Source organism: Gasterosteus aculeatus, chromosome 9, assembly GCF_964276395.1.
Source record: "Gasterosteus aculeatus chromosome 9, fGasAcu3.hap1.1, whole genome shotgun sequence".
NCBI classification, from domain to species: domain Eukaryota; kingdom Metazoa; phylum Chordata; class Actinopteri; order Perciformes; family Gasterosteidae; genus Gasterosteus; species Gasterosteus aculeatus.
This window is the reverse complement of record NC_135696.1, coordinates 2463281-2483278: the sequence shown is the minus strand read 5'-3', so window position 1 is coordinate 2483278 and position 19998 is coordinate 2463281. Positions and strand designations below refer to the sequence as shown.

The window sequence follows — 19998 nt, the reverse complement described above, 5'->3', positions numbered from 1 at the left end:
CCGTATGGCATTCTGGAAGTGTTGCCACTGGTCACCATTCACTGGTCTGAATCTCTGCCTCCTCATTGAGCACAGAGTTTCTTCTGCTGACATTAATGGCTCCCCATCAAAGCAGAAGATGTTAAATCATATACTGATTGTTTGAGGTTGCTCCAATTTAACACAGCAAAGCCTAAAAACAAACTATCCGCCAGGCCTTCAAACCTCAGATGAAAAGCTTTTGAAGTAGCAGAAGCAAAGCTGATACGACCTTTTGACCTTGAGAAGTTGAGGAAGAAGGGAAGCACCTTTGCCACCAGCATCATTGCAGTTATGGAAGGAAATGACTACACGGTCCTTCTGCCTGTGGCCACCTGAATCCTCGAACCCTGCTTATCATGGCCACATAACAACCCCCCCCCCCCCCTGCACACATGCTCATCCGTAGGATGAAAATACACCAAGATCTGCCTCATTAAGGAGGACGGGACTTGGTTTTGTTGCTTCAGGACTGTTCACTAAGCAAACTGCATGTCAGAGTTCCTCCATCCAGTGAGATCTTTACTCCGTGTTGCACCAGGACCTGCATGCACATGCTGAGCTCCGCATGAGTAATAACCTTCTGGGCACGAGTGGGACGATCAGTCCACTTCATCCGTCAATCAGCGTTTTACAACGTTTTACAAAACAATACTGGTGGTGCAGTAAGGAGTGTTCAAAGAATGCATAAATGAATGTTTTTTGATAGAAAATGTACTCATTGTATTGATTGAGCAGGAGTGTCCAAACCGTGTACTGTATACAAAAATATAAATATTTACAGTTACAGCATTTACATGTATAGATGTACATATATCGACATGTATACAAATACATACACACTTATATTAACAAATGTCCAGTTGGGTTGTTGTTTGACGTCACATCCTAAACCATTTTCCATATTTCCATCCAGCTGTGAAGTGTAACAGCTTTGAGAAGAAGTGATAATACCCCTAATGAGAGGGACACCATGCGTTTCTGTATTATCTGTTTTTATTCTAATTTGGGAACAGACAGGAAGTACAGTTATCAACCAGCAGACGTGTTGGAAAAGTACAAGTACATCAAGTACAGCTTTGAGCACAACAACAGGAAGCAGCAGCCTCTCCTGGGCAGATGAACTTGTTCGGGTCCTGACGTGTCGGCAGCGTGCTGCTTCCTAGGAACGGTTGTCACTATTCACAAATATTAGTAGCAATCACTGACCGTCCGGAAAAAAAAGGCTCTCCATCGTGTTGTGGTTTGCTTCTCCCGTTACCATGGAGACCCTTGGATAGTTCCTCTGCAGTCCTCCATGAAGCAGCGCTGGTTTTAGGCCTTGGAGTGGCTCACCCAAAGGCTGGGCCTCTTCCTGGACTAACCCTCCTATGACTTAGAACGTGCTTAGTATTTGAATTATTGTTGGAATGCATTAAGCATAGTGTGCTCTCCTTCTACCTTCTCCAATGCCAACATTTTAAAATATAACCCCTCAATTTTACTGTAGTGTTTGTGATGAGGTCTATCGATTAATAGTTTGAAGGACAAACATTCTGCCCCCCCCCCCCCCACACCTCCAACAACTACTAATATCCCTAGTACAACTAGTAGTGCTACTTCAATTAATACTGCTAATACTGAAATTTAGCTTCTCACATTTCTGTATTTTCAGCAGTTCTTTAAAATAATTTCAGCTTTTATTATGCCTGTATTAACAGCAATGTTTTAATATCCATTTCTGTTTTCATTTTTTTGCAATTTCTCAAATTTGTTTCAGCTGTTTTCAGCAAATCTATTGAAATTCCTTTCAGCTTCTCCCATTTCTGTATTTTCAGCAATATCAAATTAATTTCAGCTTTTCTAATATCTGTAATTTAATTCCCTTCAACTTTCTGTATTTTCAGCAATTTTTTGAAGTTCATTTCAGCTTTCAGCTTTTTGCATTCCAATGCATTTTCAGCAGGAAATGCATTTTCTAGTTTATTGCATTATTGTACTTTTTTTAAAACGATCCATTCTATTGCATCTGCGGGATTATTATTAAAACGTCTCTGTGCCACAAAAAGGTTTAAGAGGTCCGAACAGGAAAAAGAGAACAATAAGATTACTTCTCTTCGGGACAAACACCTAACCCTCCAGTGCGGCGCCACGAAACGCGGTCTCAAGAAAGCATGACAGAACAAGCCGACTGGATTCAGGGTGCTAATTACTTGAATAATGTTTGCGTCTGTGAGCTCTCACACAGAGACGCGTGGCGTTGTGGGTAAACGGACGCTGAGGATGATTTGTGAGGATGATTTGTGAGGCAGCATCAGAGGCGTCCCAAGGAACTCGCGTTGTATTAAACAAAGTGTTCTCTCCCATCTCCTACAATCATGAATAACGATCTCTTCGATGTGGAGAAGGTGACCAGTCGTGAGCTGTTCATTCGCCCAATATTCATACAGCCCGATACTGAGTAACGTACTAAGACCCGTCTTCTACAAATGACATCACCGTTCAACACAACTGCATTGCAAATTACAGATAAGATATCGCAGATAAGTTTCAAAGAGTTGACATCGCGAGCAGGTGAGGATGGAGGACCGGTCAGAAAGCAGAGGACCTTTACCAGGACAATGTTCGTCTTCTGTCCTTTTGTTGCATTTTGTGTCCTGTTTCAAAACTGTCTTCATCTCAAGCCAAAACATTAAACTTAAAACTAACACAGTAGTTTGGTTGCCCATAAAGCTAACAAAGTATTTTGTTAATTTTCACTTCAGAAGGAAATATGATTCCCTCAAAAACGTAATGAGTGAGAACGTCCTTTGGGAAGGGACATTTTCCAATGGTCTCTTAGCGTAGGAACATTAGTGTGCCGTTACATGAATGACCTGTGTGTTACTTTTGAATCCAGGTTTGAGCTACACTTCAGCTGGGCCTGTGCATGCATCAGCAAATGATCTCTACCTCTTTACGATACTCTTTGTTGTTCGTCTCATGCTGCTGCTTCATCTGCTCTTCACCGTCTCTTTTATTCCACTCGTCTTCCTCATCTTCTCTCGTACCTCCCTCTGGTTCACCTTCCCTCTCGTTCTCCATGGCTGTCTTCTTCCGGTCTCGCAGGGCGCAGGGCAGACAGTTTGCCAGGAAGAGGACAGCGCAGAGACCGAGCAGAGAGAGGACGGCACCCACTCCGACCTCAAGCTCTCGAGCTCCTTGACCTTCCGCCTCCTCCTCCCGCTTTCCGTCTTTCTCCTGGCTGGGGGAGAAGTACACGGCGCCCTCCTCCTGGCTGGGCGTCAGCATAGCTCTTTCCAGGTTGTTCCGACTGACCATCTCTCCGTACCCCACCTGGTTCCAGCGTATGTCAGATGTCTTCCCACTGGTTTTGTCATAATAATCGCTGTTTACATTCTCGCTTTTGTCCTCATCAAAGTTTGATGCATAGATGCTGTCGGATTCATCCGGCGCGCCTGAAATGTCGAGTTCAAACATCTCCCCATCATCGTCCTTATCCCCTACTGGCTGCAGGAAGCCCAAGTCTAGGTTGACTCTTATCCAACCAGATCCCTTTGCCAGCCTCCTGGTGCCGCTTCCTCCACCGGTGACCGTCCAATCCCTATCGCTGATGGAGTTGGAGGCGATTGGCTGGTCCGTGCAGGTAGAAACCAAAAGTTCTGCAGGCAGTAAAGGCCCGCCTCCATCCCCTTGGGCAAAAATACGTGGGCTGGAACCGGGCGTCACAACAACCACGGACTCAGCCAATGAGGAGAGACGTAAGAAGAAGGGGAGGTCACTAAAGGAGGAGAGGAGGGAGGCGGTGTCATCGCTGAATTGGAGCCAGACACTGATAGAAGCTTCCTGCAGATACACAAAGGGTAATGAATGGGAATAAACTTGGGTCTGAAAAGTCTTCTCAAATGTTTCACAATGTCAAGTTAAATAAACAAAAGTTAGCTAATTTAATTGACCATAACTCCACAGAAGACCAGGCCTTTACTGCTCTTTTTCTCTATCTTTTTATACTTTTCAGTCATAATTCTGCAAACGCCTCCATTGTTAAATATAATAACTAAACTAATAACCACACAACATATTTCATATTCATCACTGAACATTCATCTAGAAAGAAGGTGAAGTGTCTGCCATCACTTGCAAACACTTTTGTTTGTACCAGGAAGAAATTCGATATCGGTTGGTAAATTGTCCCATCATTCATGCACCGTAGGCACAACCTTTGAGATATTCTGATTGACAACCTGCTCGACCAATGAGCAACTACCGCCGCAATAAGTCACCATAAATCGCCAGTCAGTCACCTGATGATGGTTGTAGAGGATGTTGTAGGCAGTTACTGTGGTTGTTACAATGGAAGGATGCGTTGGGTTGGCCGTGACTGACATGCCGAGGCCACTGACCACTTGCACAGACAGGTCCCCAGGAGTTACGGGGTCAGAGGTCACAGTGATGTCACATCTGCCCAGCACGCCATCCCACTGCTCAGAGACGATCTAAGAGAAAGAGAGCGTGGAGGATGATGATGATAATGGTGATGCCCAGTTGGGTGGAGGTGTTCAATGGGATAGATATGCATCCATCACTGACATGGAGCGACGTCTTTCCTGGATGTAAACCAATCAGGTCGTTGTGGGCGCCAAGGGAAGCCACTCGAGGGTCCTCTACTCTCAGCCAGTTACGGACCAAGTCCGTAACATCCACGAACCAATCAGATGAGCCCAGGAGGTGTGTGGTTCTGCCATAAGAATCCTGAGCTGTGAACCGAGTCAGAACCTGAAGAGAGGAGCGTTGATACACCGGCACACACCTGAAGAGACAGGATGCACATTTTGCCTGTGAGAGCCGCTACATTGATGTTCTTGTGTCGCCATCTGTTCGAAAATCGATCCAGCAAACATATCAGGTTTCCTGTGGGAGTTTATGACCTCTAGTAGAGCTATGGAGCAATTTTCCTCTGAGTTCCACATACAGATAGAAATGGGTTCTAAGATACACCTCTAGGATACACACTCAATGCTTTCACACCACAAGTAATTGACCGAGAGGGGTGATATTTAAAAATCATCCTGCAACATTATATTGCTTATCCAAGGAACCCCAGGGCTGAAGATTTGGATTCAGAGTTGGTGCTTCCAGTCTAGGTTTGTCTTCTCCTAAATATGTTTACTCAATATGTCTGTTACATCTAAACCTGTTGGATTGTGTTTCTTTGTTGCTGGGGTCTGTTTGGCCGGTTTGTGTTTTGAACTTTTGAAAGCCATGCCAGACTGATGATGGCACTAAAAAATCCTATCTTGTCTACAGCGATACAGTGAGGAAAATGTATTCAGAACATCACAGGGTCACAAAGAGATTACGTTGAGGCTTCACAAGTTTAATAGTGTAAAAGACTCTGTGTCACGGCCTTTCTTTTAAATCTATTCATGATGGCCTTCTATTTAAACACCTTTGGAGAAAAGCTACAGAAACAAGGTATTGCTCTACTGCATGAACTATAAAGACGCTAAACAAACCACAATGAAGACACACTGGGGCCGTGTCCTACCCCGTCTTTGTGAAGTGGCTCCAGCCATCGATGGCGTTGAGAACGGGGTCTGATAAGGACACTCGCAGGGGCACTGAAGGAGCCCACACCTCCACACACACGGAGCCCCGCAGCACACCCAGTAGAAACTCCACCTCTGCACAGGTGTTACCCAGCCCCGATTCGCTGCCGTCCACAAACAGGGTGGAACAATCGCTGGACACCTGTGGTATGAAGGACACATTCAGAAGACAAGTGGGGAAGACTCCCATTCAACTGGCAGTTGAAGGACATTATCTATTAGGCCTCTTTTTTCATTTTCAAATGTTGATTGTTTCGTTTTTCCTGACAGAATCTCGACTGTTTTGGTTCATTCTCAGTCTCGTTAGCCTCTTTCCAGCGGCAACAGGCAGTTAACACAAAAACAAAGTTAACACATTTCAGACTTAGAATCACTCTGATGGACAAAAACATGAATACTCACTATGAATAATATTGCTCTCTGTCTGGTGGTTGTGAAAAAAACAGTTTTCTTAAACATTGGCGAAATAAACTTGATCATTTGAACATAATTGAACATGATTATACACTACGTCTCTTTGGGGTAAGTTTCATTTTAACAAAAGTGTCCCTAAAAACAAGAGGCCCCAATTTCTGAAGAACAAACTCTTCTCTTATTGCAACTAATAGTATATTTGTATAATTTCCCCATTCCAAATAAAATCTTAAATGATTTGAAAGTGTCAGCCAGCCCATACCAGCCTATGCCTGGGAAGTTAGTTTGCTAGTTACTTGTGATCAGAGCCAACGTACAGCAGAATTCTGAAACAATCATAGCAACCGAATTGACAACCGAATTGAGATTGAGAGCGAGTCTGTGAGCCCAAGCTGCCATACAAACCTTTTGTATTCATTCAAACCCAACGACTGGGTCTTCAGTTCATGAAAGGGTGTGAATAGATAAATTACATTTAGTGTACAAGCGACTTGATCGATCAGAAGACTAGAAAGGCCTCATACCATTGATTGCCTTCAGGGGTGTAATAATGGTGTGCCGGAAATAACCGGCCCGTGTCAAGCTTAAACCACAGTCTACATCTGATGACTTAATGAGTCTTGGACAAAGGTGATGCTATTCTTCTGGACGTGGCTACCACAGTGAAAGAGCAAACGTATATCGTCAGACTGATCCTTTGACAGATTGTGTTGCACCTTGACAGTGTTCTCGTTGGTAGAGTGGCACGTGACTGCAGACGTGACATCTGACACCTTTCCATCATGGTCTATGGCCAGCACAATGACAGGAAGTGACACTGGCTGGTTGGTCAGTATGGCTGTGTTGATGATCATGTTACTCTGAGGCAAGAGAAATAGAAAACAGTTTGAAAAGATCAGATTGGATGAACATTTCAAAAAGTGTGCGGATGAACCCTGGATTGGGATTAAAATAATGACTGAATCGATGAAGTACCTCTGTGATGGGGGTGATGCTGAAGATGTGTCGATCAGCAAATGAGAAGATGCTCACTGCTGCTCCATGTGGCCACGGGGGCTTTACATGCCCGGAGAACTCCACCCACCAGTTAGCAGACACCGTCATGGCCACACCAAAGCTCCGCCTCAGGCCGTGGACGGACAGACACACCACCTGCTGTAGTGACGTGGGACTGCAGGGCAACAGAGATCAGAGACTGAGCTGCTAGCATGTAAAGATCCGTCACGCTTTCGACTGGTGAAAGTATGATCCACTAAGCAAATTGATGGTGAGTACAAAGAGGCCCATTGTGGGGGACAAAAGTTACTTTAAAGCCATGGCTGAGCAGCTTTTCTTTAGTGGCTTAGAGACTATTTAAACAACCCTGACTCCTGGTCTGCTAGCTCCTGGCCTGACAGCTCCGGGTCTGCTAGCTCCCTGCTAGCTCCCGGCTAGCTACCAACAAGTCTCCACTCCAGCCGGCCAGCAGGCAGCTTCGACTCCGCCCAATTAACCGTGGAGTCATTTGAGGAATACCCAAAGTGGTGTACGAAGACATGAGACACATTCCTATATGAGCAGTTTAGTGAGTATGTTGGCTAATGTGATTGAACTCTTGACCTACTTGTGTGTGTGCTTGTGCGTGCTGTGTTTGTGGCACAGGATGGAGACAACGTCATGTTTGGAGCCGTGGTTTTTCTCCAGGGTCACTGCCCACAGGTCAGAGGTCAGAGTTTTCTGGGCCACCATCGACACCAAGCCTTTTTTCACCTTTAGCCTAAAGAGACACACAGATTTTGCATTTAAACTTTCAGAGTGGTTGGTAGCTAGCGCCCCAGACAGCTTTTTAAGAACGTGAAGGTAGTTTTTGTACTGGTGTCATTTTGTGTTTACCTTATGACAACAAGCTCACCACTGAAGTTAGCTCTCAGATTCAAAGACACTCGGATGGGCTGTCCTATCACGACAGGGCCCCTGTGATAGCGAATCATGACATGGGGGTCCAGGCTAAGCTCCTCCTCTTCCTGCGTGTTCAGACATGTTTCTTCTTCTTTGGTCCTGCTCTGCTGTCTCTTTTCCTCCTTCAGAGTCACTGCTTTGATATGGAGCAGCTGCCTCTGGGACTGAGCTGCTCTGTCCTCCACACATCTGGATTGACGGACAATACAGTGCCTTGCATAAGTACTCTACTCGTACTCAAAGGGGGTGAGTGGTTACACAAGGAACAGATCAATGTTGGAGGATGCCGAAAAGACATTGATGGTGGTTGTCCACTCACATACCCAGGTGGTGTCGGATGTAGGTCAGCCACGATGTCGGAGGACGAGTAGTAAAGCTGTATTTGGTTTGTGATGGGAGCCCGTTGGTATCTGAGGGCCCATGGAAAATGGCCCTGAATGCCCTCATCAAAGCCTAGAGGGTATCTGAAGGAATGCACACATTTATGGGTCACACAGGCAACGGATCATCATTATCAAACCATATTAAAACATATAGGTTTGCAGCCAAATCAAAGTGTATAGTTCACCTTTGGTGCCTTAACTCATTTCTTTCCAGGGCTTGTTCAAACAGACTGAAATATTTTTCGCTTTGAAAGAGGCACAATGAAATCGTTGCACCAAGCGCTTCGTAAACTATTACGATTTTCTCCATCAAGAAAGTTAAATATCTGAACTTGGAAATGTTCATAACATCTGCCTGAGTTAGCCCTTCACCTCAGCGAAGGGGAAGACCTTTGCAGATGGTTGGCCGCGTTGCCGCGACGATATCCCCTCCGCTGCCGTTCTCGGGTTCGCATCCAGCGGCGGTGGTAGGGGTTACTGGGCCACTTTTCCATATCCAGATGTGATTGGTTGGTGTGTTGATTCTCGAACCAATCCCTGGGCAGCGTGAGAGTTACAACGCAGAGCCCTAGAGGGGGCTGGAAAACGGGACAGATGGATGGACAGATGAGAAAGGGAAGGAGAGCACTGAATAAATGAGAAGGATCCGGGGAAAACACGAGGAGATCGGGTGAGGTCCTCACCTGTGTGATACACGAGGCTTTGTGCTCCTCAGTCTCCTTGAATGCATGCAGGGTGACGCACGTCCCTTGGGTGCTGTTTTCACCTCGCTTGTGAAACAGTGTCCTCACCCTGAACCTCATGTGCCCGCTCTTATCTCTCTCTCTCTCCACATGCTCTGAGAGGAGAGATGCTGACAGAAGAGGAGCGAGAGGGAGGAGAGGCTCTGATAGGAGCTGTGGAAAATGAAAGAGGTATGTTGCTAGTTAGCGTGAGCATTTTCAGTTGACTCAGTCAAATACCTCACTCAGCTCTGTCTGCTCCTACCTGTGTAACCGAGTAAGGCCCAAATGAAGCCTGGAAACCTGGTCTGGGGGCATCACCAGGCGGGCGTACCATGAACAGGCTCTGGGAGGAGGAGAAGGGGGTGAAGTTGGAGAAAAGAGGGCCCAGCTCCACCTGAGATAGAGGGAGGAACTGCCAGGCCGGAGGGACAACCGACATGTGGACCGGCAGGGAGAGAGGGAGAGGAGGCTGCATGAGGGATGGAGGGACTGAGGGAATAAGACAGGAAGGATAGAGAGGAAGAAGCAAAGTTAAGAAAAACATTAATCAACTCTGTAAAAACAAGCTTTCTTTAGGAAGTTAAAGCCCCCCTTTACTCAAAAATATGTTTGCTTCTTGTTCCTCCATGATGTATAATTAATAACTCTTGTTTGGTGAAAGTACCAAATACAAAAAGAACGAATTACCATATAAAAGACTCACCTAAAATCCAAAAGAGCAGCAGGATGCAGAGTCCTCTTCTGTCCCCGCTGAAATCTGCCATCTCAGAAGATCTGATGCAAAAACATTAAACTATTCAGCATTACCATGTCCAAGGTCCATTTCTTATGTCGCTTAGAAACAAAACACAGGTCTTCATCAGCTTTAAGGCTTTAAGGAAGGAAAGTCCTTGGTCCTCAGAATGATGAACAGTATAACATCTTTTGATGAGAAAAACAGTAGAGCAATTTTCAAATGAAATAGTCACAAATACAATGTATTGGTTTCTTGTATAGGGGTACTTATTGTCCATTTCTTTGAATGAATAAAACATGCTAATGTCAAGTAGGATTTTTGCGGTGAACACATTAATTAAATGCACCAATGTGCAATGGTCAGGGCTTACCTAATATTAAATCATACACCCAACTAATGTAAACTACCCCGTAGGTGGCAAGAGCCAGGAGCCTGTCACTAAATGAATTAACCAGAAAAGGGTTATTGCACATTGAATAAAATAAGCAACCTGGGCCCCCCTCTGGAGCCCTCAAGCCCAGCACAGACCAAACTATCTAAATGGAGAGACTCTCTGGAAGCCCAACCACAAGTCGGGCTGCGCGTTGGCCATGTGGATCGCCTCTAAATGTAAATCGCCTCTCTGGTGGAGAGAAAACCTTGTGCTGGTGTGGGAGGGGATACCAACTAGACAATGGAAAAAGGGGGTGGTTTGGAGGAGCGGATGCTTTGTTAGTGGTAGTGTGTGCCAGTCAAACACGCTGTTAGAGTATAATGCGGTTTATGAGTATACTTGGTACAATCATTGGATCAGCAGCCGCGTGTCTTTAGACACTAAGGTCAGAAGAGGAGCTTTTACCAAACCAAAAACAGGACGTAAATGCACAACCTGGAGAACAGGATAAGGTGTAGGTACAAAACCAGCAGAGGTTCGGTACATGTCTAAGCAATCAGAACACCAAGAACGCAGAGGACAAAGACCAACTGGTACAGAGACGGCGGAACACAGGGTGTCGAAATACTCTGGGGAGGTGATGGTGATGAGACACAGGTGGGTTTGATCAGGGCGGGACGATCACAATAGCTGAAAACACACAGGCAGGGGCAGGAAGTCAAGGCGAGAGGGCGAGAATAGCCTCCTAACACCCATCCCAAACCACTGTTTCCTGACCTCTGAAAAACGTCACGGAAAGATGGTTAGGAGAAGCACATACAGCTACACTCAACCAGGCTTTGAAGGCAAGTCTCCTGTGAGAACAACCTTCAACAGACACGTATGTATTTTCAGAGGTGTCAAGTAACGAAGTACAAAAACTTCTTGGGTATCTATACTTTACTGGAGTATTTATTTTTCAGACGACTTTTTACTTCTACTCCTTACATTTTCACGCAAATATCTGTACTTTCTACTCCTTACATTTTAAAAACAGCCTCGTTACTTCCGGCTTGTCGCAGTTCAAAAACACAAAGACAAAAAACCCATCTAGATAAACGGCGCTATGCGGACAGAGTGAATGTGATTGTGTTTGGATGAGAAGTATAAACATTTAGCATCCAGACACCCGGTTGGTTTTCTCCGCGATGCGCCGGCAGATCGGAGCGACACCGGGTGGGAAAAGTGGTCGGAGGGAAGTTGGACATGGACCCTCCTCCTCCTCCTCCTCATGTAACGTTAAATGAGTATCTTCGTGACCGTGGGTTTGTCCTAAATGTTTTATTGAGAGTCTGCCACAACACAGCGACTTGCAAGCAGCGTTTTAAATAAAGTGATGTGTGTCTTAACGCGGCTTTGCAAATGAACACAAAGGGATTCTGTATTTGCTCATGAAGCCTGAACATTCTGGTTATTTGGCCCATGTTTTGATAACCGACCGCTGCCAGTTCAGTGTTTCCCATCATTATAAACAGGAGTGCCCCCCCCCCATGACGTAGTAAACCTGGGGGGGACACTGCAGTCTACCTCATCAATGCGAACAACGTGTGTGTGACTCGTGTCACTGGAAAATGGGTTGTGGTTTTATCTGTTTAAGTCAGATACATTTGTTGATGTTGTTGTTGTTGTTGTTGTTTCCACCATCCCAACGGCAGGTCACAAGATCTGCAGGCGCCTTCTGATCACATTGTAACGGACTGACGTGTTGTGTGAGCGAGGTTACGCATTAAGAGTTTGTCCTTAATGGAATTCTTTACATTATGCAAGAGCCATATTTGCCTCGATAAGATGTGTTTATTGTCTTATAAAAAATGCTCCTTTAAGTTTCATTGCTTCATTCATCGAATATGTTCTCCAGTCGAGGTTTATCAGTCTGCAGAGCAATACAGTTTTTTGACCGTTGTGCCAAGTCGAGCACTGAATGTTTCTTGTAACTAAGTTTTGTGAAGTAAATCTTTTTAAAACGAACTTGCTGTCTACGAAGATTCATTATGCGTCAAGCTCACGGCCCAAACGCAGACTGTGACAGTAGTGGTAATAACATCAACCAGGACGGAACTAAGATTGCCGCTATACATTACTTTTATACTTTAAGTAGTTTTGAAACCAGTACTTTTATACTTTTACTTAAGTAAAAGCCTTGAGTCGATACTTCACCTTCTACAGGAGTCTTTTTTAAACCCTATATAGTATCTGTACTTCTACTTCAGTAATGAATGTGAATACGTTTGACACCTCTGTGTATTTTATATTTAGGGCAGCGTGGACTCAGCTGAGAGCAGAGCTGTTCTTCAGTCACAGCACCGGCGGTTTGATCCCCGGATCCACTAGTTACCATGTCGATGTGGGCAGACTCTTAGCACCAAATAGCTGTAACTATGGTGTGTGAATGCTAGTTACTGATGGGCAGGTGGGGCTGTGCATGGTAGCTACTGTCATCCGTGCATGAATGGGTGTGAATGATGACATGTAGGGTTAAAGAGCTTTGAGTGGTAAGAAGACTAAACAAGAGTTCAACAATCCATTTACCATATTATATAACTAAACATTTTAAGCTGTCATTAACAGAACTTATATTAGCTTTTTACATTACATTTTACATTAGCAACCATTAAAAAAGTAGTAAAAGTAGTACTCTGGAGTACACTAAAGTATGCTTTATTGGAATTTGTGAACATGGGTGAAATCTTTCCCAAATATCAGTGCAGAACATTAGTTTGTAAAATCAAAAGGAATGCACACTTTTGTGCACCAACTAACTCATAAAAATCAAACAATAGTGTCTCCCTACTACGTTTATAGATCCATTGTCCCTAAATAGACCAAACCTTTCATTTTGTAAACATTGTGAAAATTTGCATTAAACTCGAAATCCTTATTCTATCTGTCTATGGAATGCCGTTTTAGTCCAAATTAAATAAATGAATAAATACATAAATACATGAAATGTGCATTTGAAATACATCATGAAATAAATAAATGAGGCAATAAATACATAAATATTAAATGCATTTAATTATTTCATGGTACTTTTATTTCATAATGCCACTTTTCATTTCATGGTACTTTTATTTCATAATGCCACTTTTCATTTCCAGAGTCTTTTATTTCATAATGCCGTTTTATTTATTCCAGGCGAATAAATGAATTGTGTCTATCAACCTGAGAAATCCAATATCCAGGAATATCCAGAGGCGGGCGTCCAGTACCTGTGCTTGTAGTACCAGCGCTAATGTTGACTTCTTCAACTTGGACCTCTTCCACACGCACGCGGTGCTCAATCAGTCTTAAACAATTTAAAACTTCGTCGTCTATGTATACATCTTGAAGAGCACTTATCCGCCCTAGTATTTCCAAAAAATCCTCAATATGTGTCAAAATCGTATCTGCAGAAAACCCATGTTGATCGATTTGATCTGCTAATGTTAGCATGCTACCTCGGAGCCCACCGATGTCTTCCATTATATCAACACTCACGTCCCTTAGCCAGCCTTCTTTTGCACACGGCTCTGTTGTCTGTTCTGAATGTTAGATGTAGCCACGCCCTCTGATTTGCATATAAGAACGTGAAATGTAAAACAGCATTATGAAATAAGTCTCTGGAAATGAAAAACGGCATTATGAAATAAAAGACTCTGGAAATGAAAAGTGGCACTATGAAATAAAAGTACCATGAAATAATTAAATGTATTTAATATTATGTATTTATTGCCTCATTTATTTATTTCATGATGTATTTCAAAGGCATATTTCATGTATTTACGTATATTTATTCATTTATTTAATTTTGACTAAAACGGCATTCCATAGCTGTGCACATAAATCTTCCTCATAAAATCAGAGCCTCCTCAGGTAACATCATTGACACATGGCAGCTTATGAACAAACAAGCTTTTAAGAGTGTGCGTCTCCTCAGAACAAACACACTCACAGAGAGACACTAATACACACCAGCTGCATGGAAGTAGGTTATTCAGCTCTGCACTAGTTCAAAGACCAAACAGCAGAACAAATATATGTGAGTTATGTTCCCAGGAGACAACAATCACTCCTGATATGTTAGATGACACATTACAGTTCTATACTGTTCTACATTACACACACAATCAAATTCTGCTTTACACACACACACACACACACACACACACACACACACACACACACACACACACACACACACACACACACACGTTTACTGACTTGTATGTGTCTCTCAGCTCCAGATTACATCTTTTCCTCAAGGCATTTTTGCAGCAGGTGGTTCCTTTTGTCTTCTCTCAGAGCCGCATCATTGCTACTAACAGGAAATAAAAGAATATTCACTACAAATATGACTTATCTATAAAAAAGAAAAAAATGTAATTTTTGCTTGCTGTTCTTTGGTGGTCTGCTGATGCTATAAACCTCTCTCTCTCTCTCTCTCTCTCTCTGCCCTCCCTCCCTGTGCCAGATTCACACAATACAGATTTATTTGTCTAAAACGCAAAGTAATCCTCTCCCTCTCAGTTATGGACTCTCCCCCTCCCCTTCTTTACGTCTCTTCGTTTTTTTCTTATAGGTTTTTCCTGTTTCTCACCCGTCCCCCCCGATCCCTTTCTGATGTCCATCTTTAAGTATTTTGCCAAAGACAAGGTCACTCCTTTGAAACTAATTGCGGCTCCTAATACTTCATTTTGTGTGTGTGTATGTGTGTGTGTGTGTCCATGTATGTATTACACTGCCTGAAGATAGTAGCTTTCCCAATCACACAACTATAATCCCACATAAACTAAATGTGTATGTCGTGTGTGCAGTATTACAGACTCACACATAGTGTCTGTGCACACATATTATACTGTGAAATCCCACCCTTGATTGTTACAGCTGAATGCCTGACAGAGCGGTCCAATATGACACTGGACAAACACTACAAATCCCATCACTGTCTTTACTGTCACATGGTGTATATGTGATGGCAGCATTTAATGGATGATGACCATATTTCTATAGCGCTTTAATTGAAGAGATGACATTTATATAGATAGACATGACAAGTATTGACACATGTCACGTGAACATACATGCTGATGGAGATGACTCTCCACAACAACTTCCGTTGACACAAACACATTTGTCCTCTGTGTTACTTCATATGCAGTGCAAAAAATAAAAGGACAAGTAGTGAATAAATGCAGCTCTTTATTCTGGATTGTCACAGGATTAGTCACGAGGAAGGCTGTATAATCTACAGAGAAATGACACATTGGTGTAATTGATAACTCCCCCCCCCCCACCCAGTCTCTGCATACTATGTGTGTGTTGGTCTGTATGGTGAGAATGGTAATGGGGCAGCAGAAGGGGCTTAAAGGACAATGGCTCTGATAAAGAGGGGAGTTTAGCAGAATAAAAATATAAAAAACAGCATCAAAATGTGTAAGGAATGGACTCTGGAGACAGACTCAGACCCAGGAGCAGAGCTCTCAATGTTTATTTAGGGACGACAGGCAACTGTGGTCTCAAGGGATAAGGCAAAACGGGGAATCCGGGGACAGGCAGAGGTTCGGAGACACGGGATGGCAAAAGACGGATCTGGTCCAGGGAATAGGCAGGTTTGTGGTCGAGAGAAGGCGGAAGGTCAATACACGGGAGCTCACTGGTTCTACGGGAATTCAGGGGCAGAGAAACAAAGGGTTCAGCAAAGACGCGTACTTGTAATACTCACAACTCACTCGCTGCGTCGGGCCTGCTCTTATAGGTCTCTTCTCGTGGGTGTTCCGAATTTCGGTGATTGGCTCCGGAGGACGCGTTCTTCGGCGCCCCCTTGCGGGCCTCCTGCCGCCACGCTGGGGTTGAGACCTCAAAATGTAATTAAACAAACCTCCATCTACTTTGTAAAACTGCATTCGATACTTTAATACAATCTTCATTGGTCTAGCAGTGGTCTATCTCTGCGTTACTTTACATTAGATTGTATCAAGTAAATGGGAAATTATTCTTTTAATAGAAAAAATAACACTGTTGCACTGATTCTACATATGAAGGACCTAGATTGGCTAATGGGTGAAACGGAAGAAATATTTTGATAGACAGCAGATGTTTTAGAAACACACAATAGTCATTTTGCTAGTTTGTGTTCCTTTCCGTACATAGAGTTTTAATATGCATTCAAAATATGCACCGATTCTTCTTGAAAACATATGAGAAGGAGAGAGCCTTTATATACCCAATCATTCCACCCTCTTACCCTGACTCTACCAAGAGTAGTCTCTTCTATCTAAATGGTCAGAGAAGAGTAGAGGGGAGCTCAGTGTGTCCCAGGAAGTCCCCCCCCGGCAGTCTAGGCTATAGCAGCTTATCTAAGGGCTGGTCCAGGCTAACCTGAGCCAGCCCCAACTATAAACCTGAGCTGGCCCCAACTATAAACCTGAGCCGGCCTCAACTAATAACCTTAGTCAATCCTGACTATAAACCTGAGCCAGCCCCAACTAATAAGCTGAGTCAACCCCAACTATAAACCTGAGCCAGCCCCAACTATAAACCTGAGCCGGCCCCAAGTATAAACCTGAGCCGGCCCCAACTAATAACCTTAGTCAACCCTAACTATAAACCTGAGCCAGCCCCAACTACAAATCTGAGCCAGCCCAAACTATGGGCGTTATCAAAGAGGAAAGTCTTAAGCCTAGTCTAGGTGACTGTGTTTGCCCCCTGGTCTAAAAGTGGAAGCTGGTTTCACAAAGCATTCAGGTTTCAGTAAAACAGAATAAATCGCTGACATCAACGGATACTTACTAAGACAGCTTCCCATGACAGAGACCGAGAAAATGTCTCAATCTACTCCCAAACAAACATAACCTGATATAGTTTCTAATATATTTTTCACTTCCCTTTTTTACATGATATTGTGTACTTGAGAGAGGCCCTTTCATATTTAATGTTGTTGAAATGTGATGTCATTATTTTAAGAATTGTAGCCGTGATAGCGCTACCACCGGTGGGTTCTTGTAAGACGCACGACACAGGATGAGGGTAACCAGACTTTTATTGTCCAAAAGGGAAGACAGTGAGCAGGAATGAGTTCGCACTATGCGGGTGGTCGGTTTCGCCTTGTCCGGCTCCGCTCAGCTCTTGTGCTCTGCTCGCAGGCTCCAGCTCTCTTCCCCCGACCTGGATCCTGCTCACTGTTTAAGTAGGAGAGAATCAGTGCAGATTATTTACACCTGGTTACTCCTCATCTACCAGCACCGTCCCCTGAACCACTCCCCCGCTCTCCCCCCTGCAGCTGAGCTAACCACGCCCCTCCACCACAATAATAAATCTTGTCATCTTTTTTTATGTTTTATTCACAACATTTATGAGTAAATAGAAATGCACAATAAAACCAAACTGCTCTGGACCTGGTCTTCCTGCAGGGTTTCCCCCTCACAATCTGCCAATAGCCCTCTAACACCAAATATCCACTGCTGCAGTTTGAGATTATCATTTCAGTTTTTAATCCACAATTCTTTTAACATGCACATCTGTCACTGTCAATAGTTCCTACACTCTGTATGAACGTAAATACTGAGTGTTATCACCTCTATAAATATTCTTTTACAATGTATTTCCTTGCACTTTTTAGTGTTTACAATTTACAAAACTTGTGACTTATTCATAGACCTTTGGTTTTATTTTCTTGATTCCAATGTCCTGTCTGTTGTACCTTTATTTTACTGGCTTTGAAGTCCTTGTCCCCAACTGCTTTTACATCTCTGTGTACAAGAGAGATGAAAGAGGTCAAATTCCTTGTTACTCTCTCTTCCTCCTCTTTCCTTTCCTGAATCCGTGCATCACCCACAGCTGGGTGACTGTGGGCGAGTGGGGAGCACGGTCGTCCTCCAGTCAGAGGGTTGTCGGTTCAATCCCAGGCCCGGCTAACCTGCATGTCGATGTGTCCTTCGGCAAGACACTTAACCCAACATTGCTCCTGTAGCTGTGACTACAGTGTGTGAATGATAGTTATTGATGGGCAGGTGTCACTGTGTGTGGTTCTCCTGTCATCAGTGTATGAATGGGTGTGAATGATGTCATGTAGTGTTAAAGCGCTTTGAGTGGTTGGAAGACTAGAAAAGCGCTATACAAGTACAGTCCATTTACCATCATCCATAAAGCAAAATACACAGCATTTGAATAGCCTGCACATGATTGACCAACACATAAACATGCAAATAAGTCTGTGTCCATTCAATGCTTTTACCCTTCACAAATTACCTTGCTCTGATGTACCAGTAACGTTAGTTCTACTGTCTACATGCATCAGCAGCAAATGTCACATATATACATAGTTACGGTTTGCTCAGCTACATTAGTCAATAAACCAGTGGTTCACAGAACGGTTGCTTGTGGGAGACAAGCTCGACAGCTGCTGCAAATGGACCGACGGAGCTTGTGTAATGAGCACATCAAACCCCGCCCCCTCCCTCAGTCCCTAGACATGCACACGCACACACACTCACACATAAAAAAAGACAGCGGCAAGTTTGGGGTGGTTGGGAATTTACATTTACATTATTTTTGATTGAGGCATTAAAACAAATTAGTTACATTCAGGAAAAGTTGCTTTGGATAAAAAAAATGCACAAAAAATGCACACACACATTGTGTCACTTTGAACGTAATATCGGCAAAGCTGGCTTTTGGTTTCACACAGCAAACAATGAAAGTGTGTTTGTCAGTCCTGCCACAGATACGTCCAAATAGAGCATCAAGGCCACTGACCAAGCTGATGCATTTGGCTGCTCAGCAGTGAGAGCGGGCTGGAAATGATTTCTGACCTCGGTGTTTGAAGTTTTTCTTTCCTATGTTGCTGCTGTGGTGTTTTTGTTCAGTGCTGTGTCAAGATCACCATAAAACGTAACACATGTCTTCATTCACCCCTCGGTACAGGCAGGGGCTCCTGTGCAAGGTGCCACCCGCCCATCAGGAATAATCAACTTTCATACAACACGATTCACACCCCTACAGGAGCAATTTGGGGGTTAAGAGTGTTACGGACACATCGACGTGGACTAACGGAGCTAAGGATCGAACTGCAGAGGACGATAAAGTTCTACCATTGAGCCACAGTACTGCTCACCTTTGGAGGATATAAGAATATGAAATGGATAATAATATTCCATGTTTACACATTCACGTTTCAGAAGTAGCCCTATGATGCTTTTCAGTACCTTTTGAGTTATAGGGTGGAAACTGCAGAAATCCATCTGATCCCTATCATGAACAAAAGTCTCCTTCTTCTGGCTGTGTCTTCTTTCATCTTTCCAGAATAACTTGACATGTCCTTATCTGTGTGAATATCTCACACACTCTTTCATCTTTCTCCCCCACTCCCATAATTTCTGTCCTCCAAAATCAATCCCCTGCTGGATAATCTGTTGCAGTAATCTGCTGTCATCTGTCATTGTTTCTGGATGGGACATTTGCAATGAGGCCAGATTATCATCTCATATCGTGACCTGACCAGAAGAGCACCAGGCAAAATACTCCCACTCATACACAGATGGACACACAAACACAAGCCTGCACACACACACACACACACACACACAAATATGAGGGAGCTTGCTTTTAGTAGGCAGGTGAACCACAGTTAACCATGAAATAAAGGGATAGATGGATTGATACCATATTAACATTGTGGCAGCTGCAACAAACGTCAACTGGCAGTGAGCACGACGCTGCATCAATATTTGAATTGGGACAATTCTTTGCGTGCACGCAGACAAATGTTAGGTAGTCTTAATTAAGGGTTAGGGTGTAGGGTTTTTCA

At 43.8% G+C, this 19998-nt stretch overlaps 1 protein-coding gene across 1 annotated transcript; it reads right to left on the bottom strand.

The window, feature by feature from the left end:
* Positions 1-525: 525 nt before the first annotated feature.
* On the bottom strand, positions 526-14659 carry tmem132a (transmembrane protein 132A). The gene is made up of 14 exons (XM_040187682.2): positions 14415-14659; positions 9770-9840; positions 9329-9555; positions 9025-9237; positions 8714-8919; positions 8282-8422; positions 7893-8147; positions 7624-7776; positions 6996-7191; positions 6737-6880; positions 5546-5748; positions 4588-4807; positions 4302-4493; positions 526-3843 (listed from the first exon to the last, which is right to left on the bottom strand). The coding sequence occupies exons 2-14, from the start codon at positions 9828-9830 to the stop codon at positions 2932-2934; spliced, it is 3123 nt and encodes a 1040-aa protein (XP_040043616.2). The 5' UTR covers positions 9831-9840; positions 14415-14659; the 3' UTR covers positions 526-2931.
* Positions 14660-19998: the final 5339 nt, after the last annotated feature.